Below are 11,999 nucleotides of genomic sequence, written 5' to 3'. Positions count from 1 at the left end.
AATATAAATAAATATAAATATAATAATATATTATATAATAAATGAGGCTGTACATTAAGAGGGAGAAGAATCTTAAACCAAGAGAGGCCCGAGTTGCTCATTAACCACCACATATTCTGAAGGAGGAGGAAGAATGTTGTTAACAAATCAGTCTTCTTCACCTCTATTAAACATCTAGATGGTAGCCACAAGGCCAAAATGTGAAGAAACACAGTACATGGGGAGGAGAAGACTTAAACTTGTAGCTTCAATGTTGCTCTAATTCTCCTCTGGTTTCCCAGCCCCGGATCCTGGTTACCTATAGTGTCGCCACAGCTCACACAGCATCTACAGCAACCACTTAAAACTCCAGGAATGTGGTGACCCTTGACCTCAACTCATCTGTCTCAACAGATCCCACGTCACCATCCTCTGAGAAGAGCTTTCAGAAATTCAAATAAACACGGAAAAGGCAGATTCTCTTCTCTTTGGGGGAACTGTGTTTATCCACATGACCCTCTCTCATCCACAGACTGCCTCTCAGGCAAGAAGCAGTGGACTTCTCTTGTATGTGTCATTGCTATTTATTTCACACAAGCAGCCCTTTGACAAAGAATGCTCTTCTTCTCTCCTTTTCAATTTTCCTTCCTGCCTCAGCCTTGTTCTCTCACCTAAAGCATGCATGCTTCCTCTCTAGAAACTGTCTGGCTCTGACTGCAGCCTACCTGTATTTGTCTTCAATCCTCTGCACAAATTTTCTCTTCTTTTGATATTAAAATAATCTCTATCTCTATATGTTTTATCAATGATTTTCCAATCAGACTCGGGATCCTCCTGTACTCTGAATTGCCTCACTTGCTCTCCACCTCTTTGTCTGGTTCAAATTCAAATTTTATTAATGATTTCCAGATCAATGCAGTGGAGAAGGCAAGCAAGTTGAAGTGTCCTAGGGCATGTGGCTTGGAGGGTGCTCTAACTCAGTGACTGACAGAATCAACTATTAAATAATGTCAATAGGATGAGGTGGTAAGTTGAAACTAACTGGATGAGATAAATCCAAGATAAACTTGAGCTTCCACATTTAGGTTAAACTGGAAAAATGAGCAAAGCACAGGACAATGGAAACTCTATGGTTATTTTAGATCTTAGTCGCCCGTAGGGTCACAATGGGTAGTGTTATAATGAAGAGGTGAGTCATAGCAACTACAATTGAAATGCCCTAAGGGTGCACATTTTGCCATAGTCCTGTGAGTTGATCTGATTTTTTTTGGATGATGTATCCAGTTTAGTGCATCACATTTGAAGAGGAACATTGACTAATGGGAAAATGCCGAAGGACAAAGTTCTGGTGAAGATTCCAGGCATCAGAAGAGAAAGCATTCAAATAAATAGGGATATCTATTTGGCAAAAAGAAAATAAGCTGTCATTCACTACTTAACTTGCTACTGAAAGATCCCAAATCACAAACACTAATTTTCAAGAGGCTGGGCAGGCACATAGACAAGGAAAACAGGACATGCATTAAAAGAACCTCAAGTATGACAGTGCCACTGGAAATATCACCTGGCCTCTGACATGAAGGAAGGCATGTGAATGAGATGCTGCTGGTTGCTGTCCTGGCCAACAAAGATGGCCAACTGCTGCCATCTTTTCTGATTTCTTAAGACGAGATAAAAATCCAGATTTTTATGCAACATGTCTCAATTTCAACTTTAGCAACTTATTTCAAACCGTTTCAAGAAACACTGGTGTCTCTGGGCCGGTGGCAGCCCAGCGTTGCCAGTTCACAAGGTCTATAGGAGGCAATTCTTAGTTTCTACAGGGTGTAGTACTAAAACGTATGGGTGGAAGATTTCTGGGTTGTGAAAGAACTTTTGAAGATTTAGGATTTGCAGTCAGGGAACAGACTCTATCTAGGTTCTGAGCAACAGGAAATAATCAAGAGGATAATGGATGACAACATATGATATTAAAGGATTTTCTCCTTAGGCCTAGATGCTGAACCAAATCATGTTACAATTGTGATTTTGCAGCAGAATCATGGTTTCCAGTGTATAAAACGCTTTTGTATCATCATATAAAAGTTACTAGATCAGTCCTTTGAAGTAGAAAAGTAGGTGTTTCTATTTTACAAATGAGTAAACTGAATGTCTAAGATACTAAGTAACTCACTGAAGTGTCCAGGAAACTGAGTAGCAGAACTAGAGTCTGATGACTCATGGCCTCTAACTCCAAATTCAAAACTCTTTCCACTGCTACTTCATCTTCAGACTCTGAGGCTACAGGATTCCAGCCCTAGTTAATGTTCTCCACTGGATTTGCTCATTATTCCTTTGCTACAGTTAACCCACTCTCCTGGAGTCTCCTACACCCATCCATATTCCTCGAATACCTCCTGTCCCTTCCCCCACACCCTGAAAGCTCTTATCTTTCATAATTTCTTATTAAACTTCCAACCAGACTCTGTCAGCTGTGGGAATGTTCCCCCAATTCTAGTGCTCCAAACTGGACTCATCCTTGAGATGCGTTTATCCAAAATGTTTGTCTTCTATCTCTGATATATTTGTCTTTATAAGGACAAAGACCTGTCTTAATTTATGCATGAACAAAGGCACACAGACATGCACATACATACTAGAGTTGGTACTTATCAATAAATCATCAAATTATTATAATTCCTAGACTTGTAGGTCATCCAGGAGGAAGAGTGTTGTCAACTCTAGTTTCTATTTCTAACAATCATCTCTACCTCCTTCCAGATATTTTAACTCTGACAGAAGCCAGCTGGGTAGCCTTATTCTTGCATGTTCAGTGAGGAGACACAGTAAAGATTTGGTTCTCTGTATTTCAGGCTCATCAATGCCAAATTGAAATATGCTATTATTCCCTGGGTTGAGGTGAACCTTATCTGGGAAGAATACATCCTCACATATACACTCAATGTAGAGAAATCACTAAGCAGGGCTTCCGAGTGACTAAATGACTGTTTGGTTAAAACATGCTTTTGAGAATGAAGCACTGCTGAGGGTTTTTCTTGTTGGCTCATGGACATATATATAGTGCCATGATGTTTTCCAATGTACTATTATTTAAGCCAGTGCAACCTAATATCATTCAACACATACACACCAAAAAAAAAAAAGAAAAGAAAAATCACAAATTACATCTGTCATCTAAAATGAAAGACAAAAATGAATAGCAAATGGGAAACATGAACAGAAATAAAGCAGGGTGGAAGATCCCAAGAATGCTGCTTCCATTAGTCAAGCAGGGAGAGGCTAATTTTGCTCTGTTTAGGTTGGGTTTTAGTGATCCAACTAGTCAAATGACCAGTTAAGAATATTCCACAGAGCTAGTGTTCCAATGCTCTAATCTCTGTAGACAAGGTTCATATTTGTGTGGGTTACTTATTCTCCCTTTGTTGACTAAGTCAATAATCAGAATCAGCAGGTTTAGAGTCAGATTGGCAGGGATCAGCAGCCTGGATTGGAAAAAGAGGGTATAAAAGCCCCAAACCAAGAGTAGCCATCACAGAAGTCCACTGGGTCCTGACAGGATGGCTTCTCACCATCTACTCCTCCTCTGCCTCGCTGGACTGGTATTTGTGTCCGAAGCTGACCCCGTGGTGAGTGTTAATTCTGTCAAGTCCCTTTTGGACATTGCAGATGTACATTAGATTAAATAGAAGTGACTTCTTCCAGCTTTAACAACCAGCTTGTGTTACTAGGGCAAGGGTACTCAGCACCTACATTTAATATCATTGATTTGAACTTCAAAAACAGCTTAGGGCTTTTTTCTCTGTTGTGTTCTTTACTCTGTTGCTTTAGTGCGTTAAGTCTCAGTGCCTAGCACACCAGTGTCCTCAGACACATGATAGAAATAAAGATATCATCTTAATGAAGCTGATAATATTGAATTTTCCTGAAAGCATCCCTTTATAAATATAGTTAGGGCGCAAACTACAGAGATTATACTCTGGCCCTTTGGCTAATCTGAATGTGTTTATGGATTGATTAATGTTTGTTTGGTGAACAATATTCCAGTCAGATATCTGACTCTTAAATCCTCTGGAAGAATTAACTAATACTACCAAAGGGGCCAGGAAGTACTCTGACATTATTTGACAACAGACAGTAAGAGGGAATTACTATAGCAACCACTTATTAAAACGACCTCAGGAAAAACTATTCAGTCCTATGACACATTGCATCTTTTCAGTATTTCACTCAAATGGAGAGGCTGAACAAAGCAACCGTTCTCAGAGGGCCCATTTTATCCTTGAAAATTCATTATGCACGTCCCTGGTCGATAGCAGTGTGTCTGGAGGCAGAAACCAATCTTGCTTTGGAAACAATTATGCCTGTAATATACTGAGTGGGAAAGCTCATTAATTGTCAACACTTATGTTACTGGTAATTGGATCAGCATGTATTTCCGGCTTTGTTGTGGATTTCCAACACCATAAAGAATAAGTCCTTTCATTCTGGTTAATTTTGTTGACTTCTCACATGTCTCTCAGGGCACTGGTAAAACCAACTGTCCTCTGATGGTCAAAGTCCTAGATGCAGTGCGAGGGAGTCCTGCTGTGGAGGTGTCTGTGAAAGTGTTCAAAAAGGCAGCTGATGGCACCTGGGAGCCATTTGCCTCTGGGTAAGCTGCCAGAGAACCCTGCCATGGGATTTGGTTCTATCCTTCCATTCACCCTTTCCACTTTTTCCATCACCAGCTAAAGAACCTACAAGTACCCAGTGGCTTGGAGGCGGAGGCAGGAGGATCGTGAGTTCAAACCAGCCTTGGCAACTTAGCAAGGCCTAAGCAATTGAGCAAGAGCCTGTCTCAAAATAAAACATTAAAAAGGGTTGGGGATGTGGCTCAATGGTTAAACGTTCCTGGGTTCAATCCCTGGTACCCACCCCCCACAAAAAAAAAAAACTCCTATGAATAGATTGAAAATGTAGACAAATATGGCCTGAGAAGGATGTCCTCTTGCTTTGCTTAGCTGGAAGTGACCAGAGCATCATTTAGGGCTGATGATAAGAAAAAGAAAAAGATGGAGTGTCTAACTGCTCTACTCTAACAGGAGTCAAACTTTTCAGGTCGCAGACTACTTGAAGAAAGTGAGAAAACTATAGACGCCATTCCCAGAAAAATGCACAATAAACACACTATACAGAAATATATATAGAATTTCAGGATTTTCACAGATTCCTAAGGTGAATCTAAAGTTCCCTAAGGTGACATCCATGCTGGAAAAATTCTTAAAATTTTAAGCATGATGGACAATGTGTGTTAATTTATTAATAAAAAGAAAGGAATTGAGAAAGAGCATTGAGGGGACACCTAGGAGGAGTTTATATAGAATCCAGGGCTTTTGTACCTACTATGTACAAAACTGGCTATTGTCAAGCTTAATTAAAAAAAAAAAAACATCTAGGAGAAGGACATGTAAGGCAAATTCTAGCCACAGACTAATCTCTCCATCACCCATCAGTGTGGAAAAATGACTTCTCACCTTTTATTAACCACTTTACCATTTTCATAGAGCTTTTCTACCTCCACTAGCAAGAATTTCAAACAAAATCCATATTAGTAAACCTAAACAAACTAACCAAAGGAAGCATCACTAAGAAACCCTCATCATCAAGCAGAAAAGAAGCTCTGAAGTATTTCATCTCCTGGAGAAGAATTTCTGTTGGGTTTTAATTGAATCCCAAGAACTACTTTATGAATCTTCTTCACCCATCATTAGGAAGATCATTTCCCTCATGCAATTTTAATTGAGATTTTATTTTTTAACTCACTCATGTTTATGTAAAATGCCAAGCCCAACATGGGAGATATTCTACGTGGGAGATAGACTGGACACCAAAAGTATTCAGATGTTCCTATACCAAGACACACATGCACAACACATAAAAAAGGAACTGAAAAGAAAAAACAGGGGCAGTCATGATCAAAATCACTAAAGACAACTTCCATTTTTATCCGTCTTGGGTTTGTAGTCTAATTGGGAGCCATTTCTAACATTTCAACAATTGAGCGGGTACCTAAATAGAAATAGAATTTCCCTAGTATTTTGTTTTGGCAAAGAAATACCAAAGAGATCAATCATATAAAAGGAACAAGAGTCAATATAGGCTCTGCTTTGTATTTTAGATTTCCAACAGTGTGAACAAATAGTACTCTCTGAAAGGCAGCCACATGCCAGTGGGGACAAAAGTGATATCCTGTGGTCCTGGGGAACAGGAGAGTTCCTTATGGCCACTTAGAGTACCTTATGGCCACTTCCAGGGTGTGTCCTGAATTTTCATCCAATCACCAACCGTGAATCCCAAGATTTTATTATTGTTATTGTTGTTGTTGCTCTGAGGATAGAATCAGAGCCTCACACATGGTAGGCGAGTGCTCTACCACTGAACTACTTCCCCAGACCTAAGACTTTTTAAATTAACATTATACCTGTATTTTGTTCTTATAAGAACAAAAGTCTACAATGAGATATTTGGAAAGTTTCAAAAATTTTCTTGCCACTTGATTTCAGAGAGTTACTAGTTTGGTTGAAGGGGAAAAAAAAAAAAAAAAAATATATATATATATATATATATATATATATANAAAAAAAAAAAAAAAGAAGAAGAAGAAGAAGAAGAAGAAGAAGCAGCCATATTTGTAAACTTTGGTTCATTCTCTTCTTTTCCTTATGAGGTAAGGATCCACCAGCAGTTATACATGGGCCCAGTCTCCCTGCCACCTCCTTGACTGAACTCCATAAGTCATTTAAAACAGATGGCTGTCATGGAAATAGAATCCAGATTTGTTGGTCAGAGTTAAAGATCAAGTAATTCCATCGAAAATAGCTCAGCATGAAAGGCAACCATTCTCTCTGGCTTAGTCATGGTTGAGAATTTCAATTAGCACAGAACAGTTCTTTTAGCAGACAGTGTTACCAAGGAAACTGTAGGTGACTGTTTGACTTCTGGGGCCCACAAGTCACCAAGGGAGTCCCCTCTACCAGGAAGTATGTCTCTGGCTACTCCTCAGCCAGGCAGCAAGACAAGACTTTTGAACAGGGGAGTGCAGGGATCAGCTTGGGCACAGCACAGAAGGCTCTCAGCCCTACCCTTCAGCACTGGATTAGCCTCCCTGGGCCCCTTCCACCCTGGGTCACAGCCTGAGGGGACCATCTGAAAAGGTTTACCACTATACAGCCCACGAAGGGGCTGCTCCTATTCAATAGATATCAGCTACTATTCACTCTTTAATGATCATTCAACAAATATTTGAAAAATAAAATCCTGTATGTGTTGAGCACTCAAAGATACCAGAGATTTAGAAATGAAAACACACCCCCTGCTCTTGGAATGGAAGGGAAGTGAATAATATTAGACATAGTAGGAAGAGTCATAAGCCTAGTTTGGAGCCTGAAAGAAAAAGGGGAACAAGAGGGAAAGAGAGTAGTGAAGCATGTGTCCCTCACACCTCACTCTAGGGACAGTGCACAGTGGCTTCAGCCATGAGCTCCATTCCTGCAGATAAGCACCTCCCAGAGACTCACCGCCCTTCAGAGCTGGTCTTCTCCTCCTGGCCAGTGACCCAGGTAGCCATATTAGACTTACCAAGGAGAATTAGAAAATTTCCTATGGAACTAATATGCCTCTTCACTTCATGGATTTTTGATTACAAGACTATGCCTTTTACAATTTTAAGGGAGACAGAGCCAGAGGCTATTGTCACCAAAAAAGTTAGGAAATTTTTCCTAGTTGCTTCCAGGGTGAACCTGAAGGAGTCCCTCTCTTCTTCAGAAGAAGATTCTTAGGAGAGTCTCACCTCCCTTTGCCTGAATGTTCTTTTTATGTTTGGTATGGTTCACTCAGATATTTTTTTCCTCCTGTCCCAAGTCTTCCAGTCTTCTTTGTTTGGAACAAAAAGTCTATTAAACACTCAACCCAGGGCCTGCATACAAAAATAAGTAAAACTAAATACCCCATTACTGCCCTCCAGATTTCTCCTCAATCAAATCAACCCCCACTTCCCTCCCTCCTGTCGCCTAGGCCACCCAGCCCCTGAGTCTCAGATACTCCAGTGACTTTGAGAAGTGTGACTAATGAATTACAACAGCACTTTGATCTAGTTGGCCCAGTCAGAAAGCTCAAAAGCATTCATACACATTTCAGAATTCCAATAGGCTTTTCCACAATCTCTTTGTATTATAAGTAGAATTCTATAATTCTATTATAAGTAGATTTCTTTTAGTTCATATTCCATTCCTTGGTATATACATATACTTGTTCCTTTTCCCTGGGCGGGGAAGAATCTAAATTTCTAAGCTAAATACAAAGAAAATCTCTGGGCTTGGAGACATGAGACTTGCCTTCCTGGTGGGGCTCTGTCATTTTATGAACTTGGGTAAACTAATTCAGAAGTCTGGTTTGCTTATCTGTAAAACAGGAAAAACAGTTCCTCCCGATCCAAATTTCTAGTTCTCAAAGTAGGACTTTGGTCAACCTTCTTAGCCGGTCTCCAGTCTCTGGATGCCGGTGTTCACCTTCTCCTCACCTTTTTTCTGAAGCCAAGAAAATGGATGTTAGGCTGTGACTCCACTCAGTCAGGCGAGGGCCATCCAGACTATGGGGTGAATTGCAAAACAAGAGACTCATCATGCAGGCAGTAGAAAACTTACTTTCTTCTGATTTGTTATACATGACAGCAGAATGCCTTTCAATTCATAGCACACATATGGAGCACAATTTTTCACTTCTCTGGTTGTACGCAAAGTAGAGTCACACCATTCGTGTCTTCATAAGTGTACCTTGGGTAATGATGTCCATCTCATTTCACGGTCTTTTCTACCCCCATGTTCCCTCCCTTCCCCTCCCCTTTGCCCTATTTCAAGTTCCTCCATTCCTTTCATGCTTCCCCTCCTATCCCCATTATGGATCAGCATCCACTTACCAGAGAGAACATTCGGCCTTTGGTTTTTTGGGATTGGCTTACTTCACTTAGCATGATATTCTCCAACTCCATCCATTTACCTGCAAATGCCATGATTTTATTCTCTTCTAATGCTGAGTAATATTCCATTGTGTATATATACCAGAGTTTCTTTATCCATTCACCTATTGAAGGGCATTTCTGAGAACTGCACAAGACTCCAGAGGTTTAATCTGCCAGGGTATTTGAATTTTTGCTTTTTGTTCTAATTGTTCCCCCAAAATGAGATAATAAAATAAAAATAATTAATTTTGCACTGGATTTCCAGTGATCTCTCTGACTGTGCCTCACACTTCTGGGCTCTGTTACAAACAGCTCTGTCTGTCCTCTCCCCTAGGTGGTGTTCACAGCGAACGACTCTGGCCACCGCCACTACACCATCGCCGCTCTGCTCAGCCCCTACTCTTACTCCACCACCGCAGTAGTCAGCAACCCCAAAGCATGAGGAGCTTACGGAGTGACAGGATCCCACACAACTGACAGTATTCCCTTTGTACAAAAGCAGTGTTCCTACTCTATAAGCTATGTTAGAAACTCGGGAAGAGACAATAAAACATTCCCATGAAAGCACCTCCCATTTCGTGAGAACTGATTTTTTTTTTTATCCACTTGTTGTTCCTTTCTCCTGTTGGAAAAAAAATTCAAATTTTACACAAAAGAAAAAAAAATTGCTGGCAATTTTCTAGCCAGAACTCTGGGAGAGATCCAAATTTCCAATGTCTTGCAAGCAAAGCACACATTAAGCATGATCTGCAGCTGTTAAAAACACAGATTCTGCAAATGAGAACATTTCATTTTTCTGTAACCTTCGCTGAATAGCAAAAGATGAATGGTAAGGGCCCATTTCTTTACTCCAGGCATTTCTTTTAAGTGCTTTACTGATTTTTAAGAGTAGTGCCGAGCCAGCTGGATATATCTGCAGCAACTCAGCCCCTCTGATCCATCTGGCACAATCAGCTGAGTAAGGGACAAAACCACAGAGACACTCACACACCCAAAACGCTTTGATGAATCCAAAATCTATGTATGGAGGACTCTCACGGGGGGCCAGGCACTATTGCAGGTGCCCGAAGCATCAAGAATAAGACCGGATGCCTGCATTTAGTAAAGTGCCCACAACCTTTTAAGAAGATAATTATATCATCCATCCTGCTTTGACAAGGGGCTATGGTACAAAGCACAGAGAGAGTAGGAAGGAGGCAGAAGCCAACAGCCCGAAGAAGTCTGAGATGATCTCGGAATAGCCTTCACTCAATCTGAGTTTTGTAGTTAAGTGGAAAAGGGAGAAGGGATTCTAGGTAGAGAGAATAAAGACTGCAAGACCAGGTCAAGGAAAACAACTTGATAAAAAGAGGAAACAGCTTGATTCATAATGTAATTGTGTTAAGGTGGGTTGAGGCTGTGCAGTTATAACAAACCACCCCAATTCTCAGCGGTGTCTCATTCATGCCAGGTCCAATGCAGAAGTTCTTGCTCTGGCAATTCTTCAGGACCTTTTTCTTGTAAATGGTGACTCTGAGATGCAGCTTAATTTAGTCTGTGACTTCAAGGGTCACTCTGGTCACATCTAGCCAGCCGACAGAGGGAAGAGAAAGAGTGTGGTATTAGGCCCCTGTGTGCTGACACAAGATCAAACTGGCGTTTTACTGGTCAGAGCTAGTTACTTGGTGTCATAATCTGTTTTCTGTTGCTGAAATAGAATACCTGGCACAGACAGGATGATTTATAAAGAACAGAGGTTTATTTCAGTTCATGGTACCGGAGGCCAGGAAGTCCAAGAGTATGGCCCCAGTATCTGCTCAGCTTCTGGTGAGGGCCTCAGGCTGCTGCAACTCATGGCAGAAATCCAGAGAGCAAGTGGGCACATCTGAAAGAGCCAAACCATGAGACAGCCTTGCTTTATAACAAACCACTCTCGTGTAAATAATACAGTCCCTGCAGAGGAGGAACTGACTTATTGTGAGCATTATCCCACTCAGAAAGGCATGAATCCATTCATAAAGGCTCCGCCCTCATGACCCCAACACCTCCCACTAGGCTCCACCTCCCACCATGGCCTCATTCAGGAATTAAGTTTCCAACATGTGAACTTTCATGGGACACATTCAAACCCTAGTCCATGGTCCCATCTAGAGGCACTGAGAAATAGGGTTCCTGGCCAGAGTCTTTCCCCAGGACAACTCTACATTCTGGAAGAACAGGGTGAATCTGAGTTGGTCAACACTGTCTCTCTCTGCCATAGTAGAGTTGAGGTGGTGGGAAATGAGGTCCCAGTGAAACCCAGCTTTACCTGTCACCCACTAGAGCTGGAAACTTTATCTTAAAGGCAACAGGAATCTATTGAAGGAAACCTTGTTATCAGTCACCCTCTGTGGCTAGAGCAAGGAGAGTTATTGCTTGCATAGAGTCTCCAACCAGAATCCTTCGGTGAACCTGAGCCAGACACACAGCTTAGGCCTAAAAATCCCATGAAGTCTTTCCACTGTCCTCCAATTTCAAATCTAATATCTTGATACCATCTATCTGGCTGCATAGAGAGAAAGCAAGAAATTTGGAAAGAATGAAATGTAAATTTGGACTTTTTTTGGGGGGGGGTACTGGGGATTGAACTCTGGGGTGCTTAACCATTGATTCACATTCTCAGCCCCTTTTATTTTATTTTATTTTTTTGAGACAGGGTCTCACTAAGTTGCTTAAGGCCTTGCTAAATTGCTAAGGCTGGCTTTGAACTTACAATCCTCCTGCCTCAGCCTCCTAAGTCACTGGGATTACAGCCACCATGCCTGGCTGGACTTTATAATGTATATTGAGATTTTCTAAAATATGTGGCCAACTGATGTCTCTGATTCTGTTCAATGTTGTTAGCAAATCTTTGTCCCACCTATGTTAGATTAATCCATATCAAATTGCCATTTTTGTACATTATCATTATTCTTTTTCTAAGAGGAAAACTTTAAAGGAGACACAGGGAGAGCTCCACGTGAGGACACAGGCTGAGAATGGAGTGATGGAGCTTCAGAGTGGGAAC

General features: G+C 41.1%; 1 protein-coding gene across 1 annotated transcript; it reads left to right on the top strand.

Moving 5' to 3' along the window:
• The first annotated feature begins 3,383 nt into the window (after positions 1-3,383).
• Positions 3,384-9,541, top strand: Ttr (transthyretin). Its single transcript, XM_048806590.1, has 4 exons — positions 3,384-3,605; positions 4,500-4,630; positions 4,750-4,753; positions 9,309-9,541. The coding sequence occupies exons 1-4, from the start codon at positions 3,537-3,539 to the stop codon at positions 9,414-9,416; spliced, it is 312 nt and encodes a 103-aa protein (XP_048662547.1). The 5' UTR covers positions 3,384-3,536; the 3' UTR covers positions 9,417-9,541.
• The last annotated feature ends 2,458 nt before the right edge of the window (positions 9,542-11,999 follow it).

The sequence above is a fragment of the Marmota marmota genome, unplaced genomic scaffold (assembly GCF_001458135.2).
Source record: "Marmota marmota marmota unplaced genomic scaffold, marMar, whole genome shotgun sequence".
NCBI lineage: Eukaryota > Metazoa > Chordata > Mammalia > Rodentia > Sciuridae > Marmota > Marmota marmota.
Note: the sequence above shows the minus strand (reverse complement) of the source record. Positions and strands in the feature narration are given on the sequence as shown.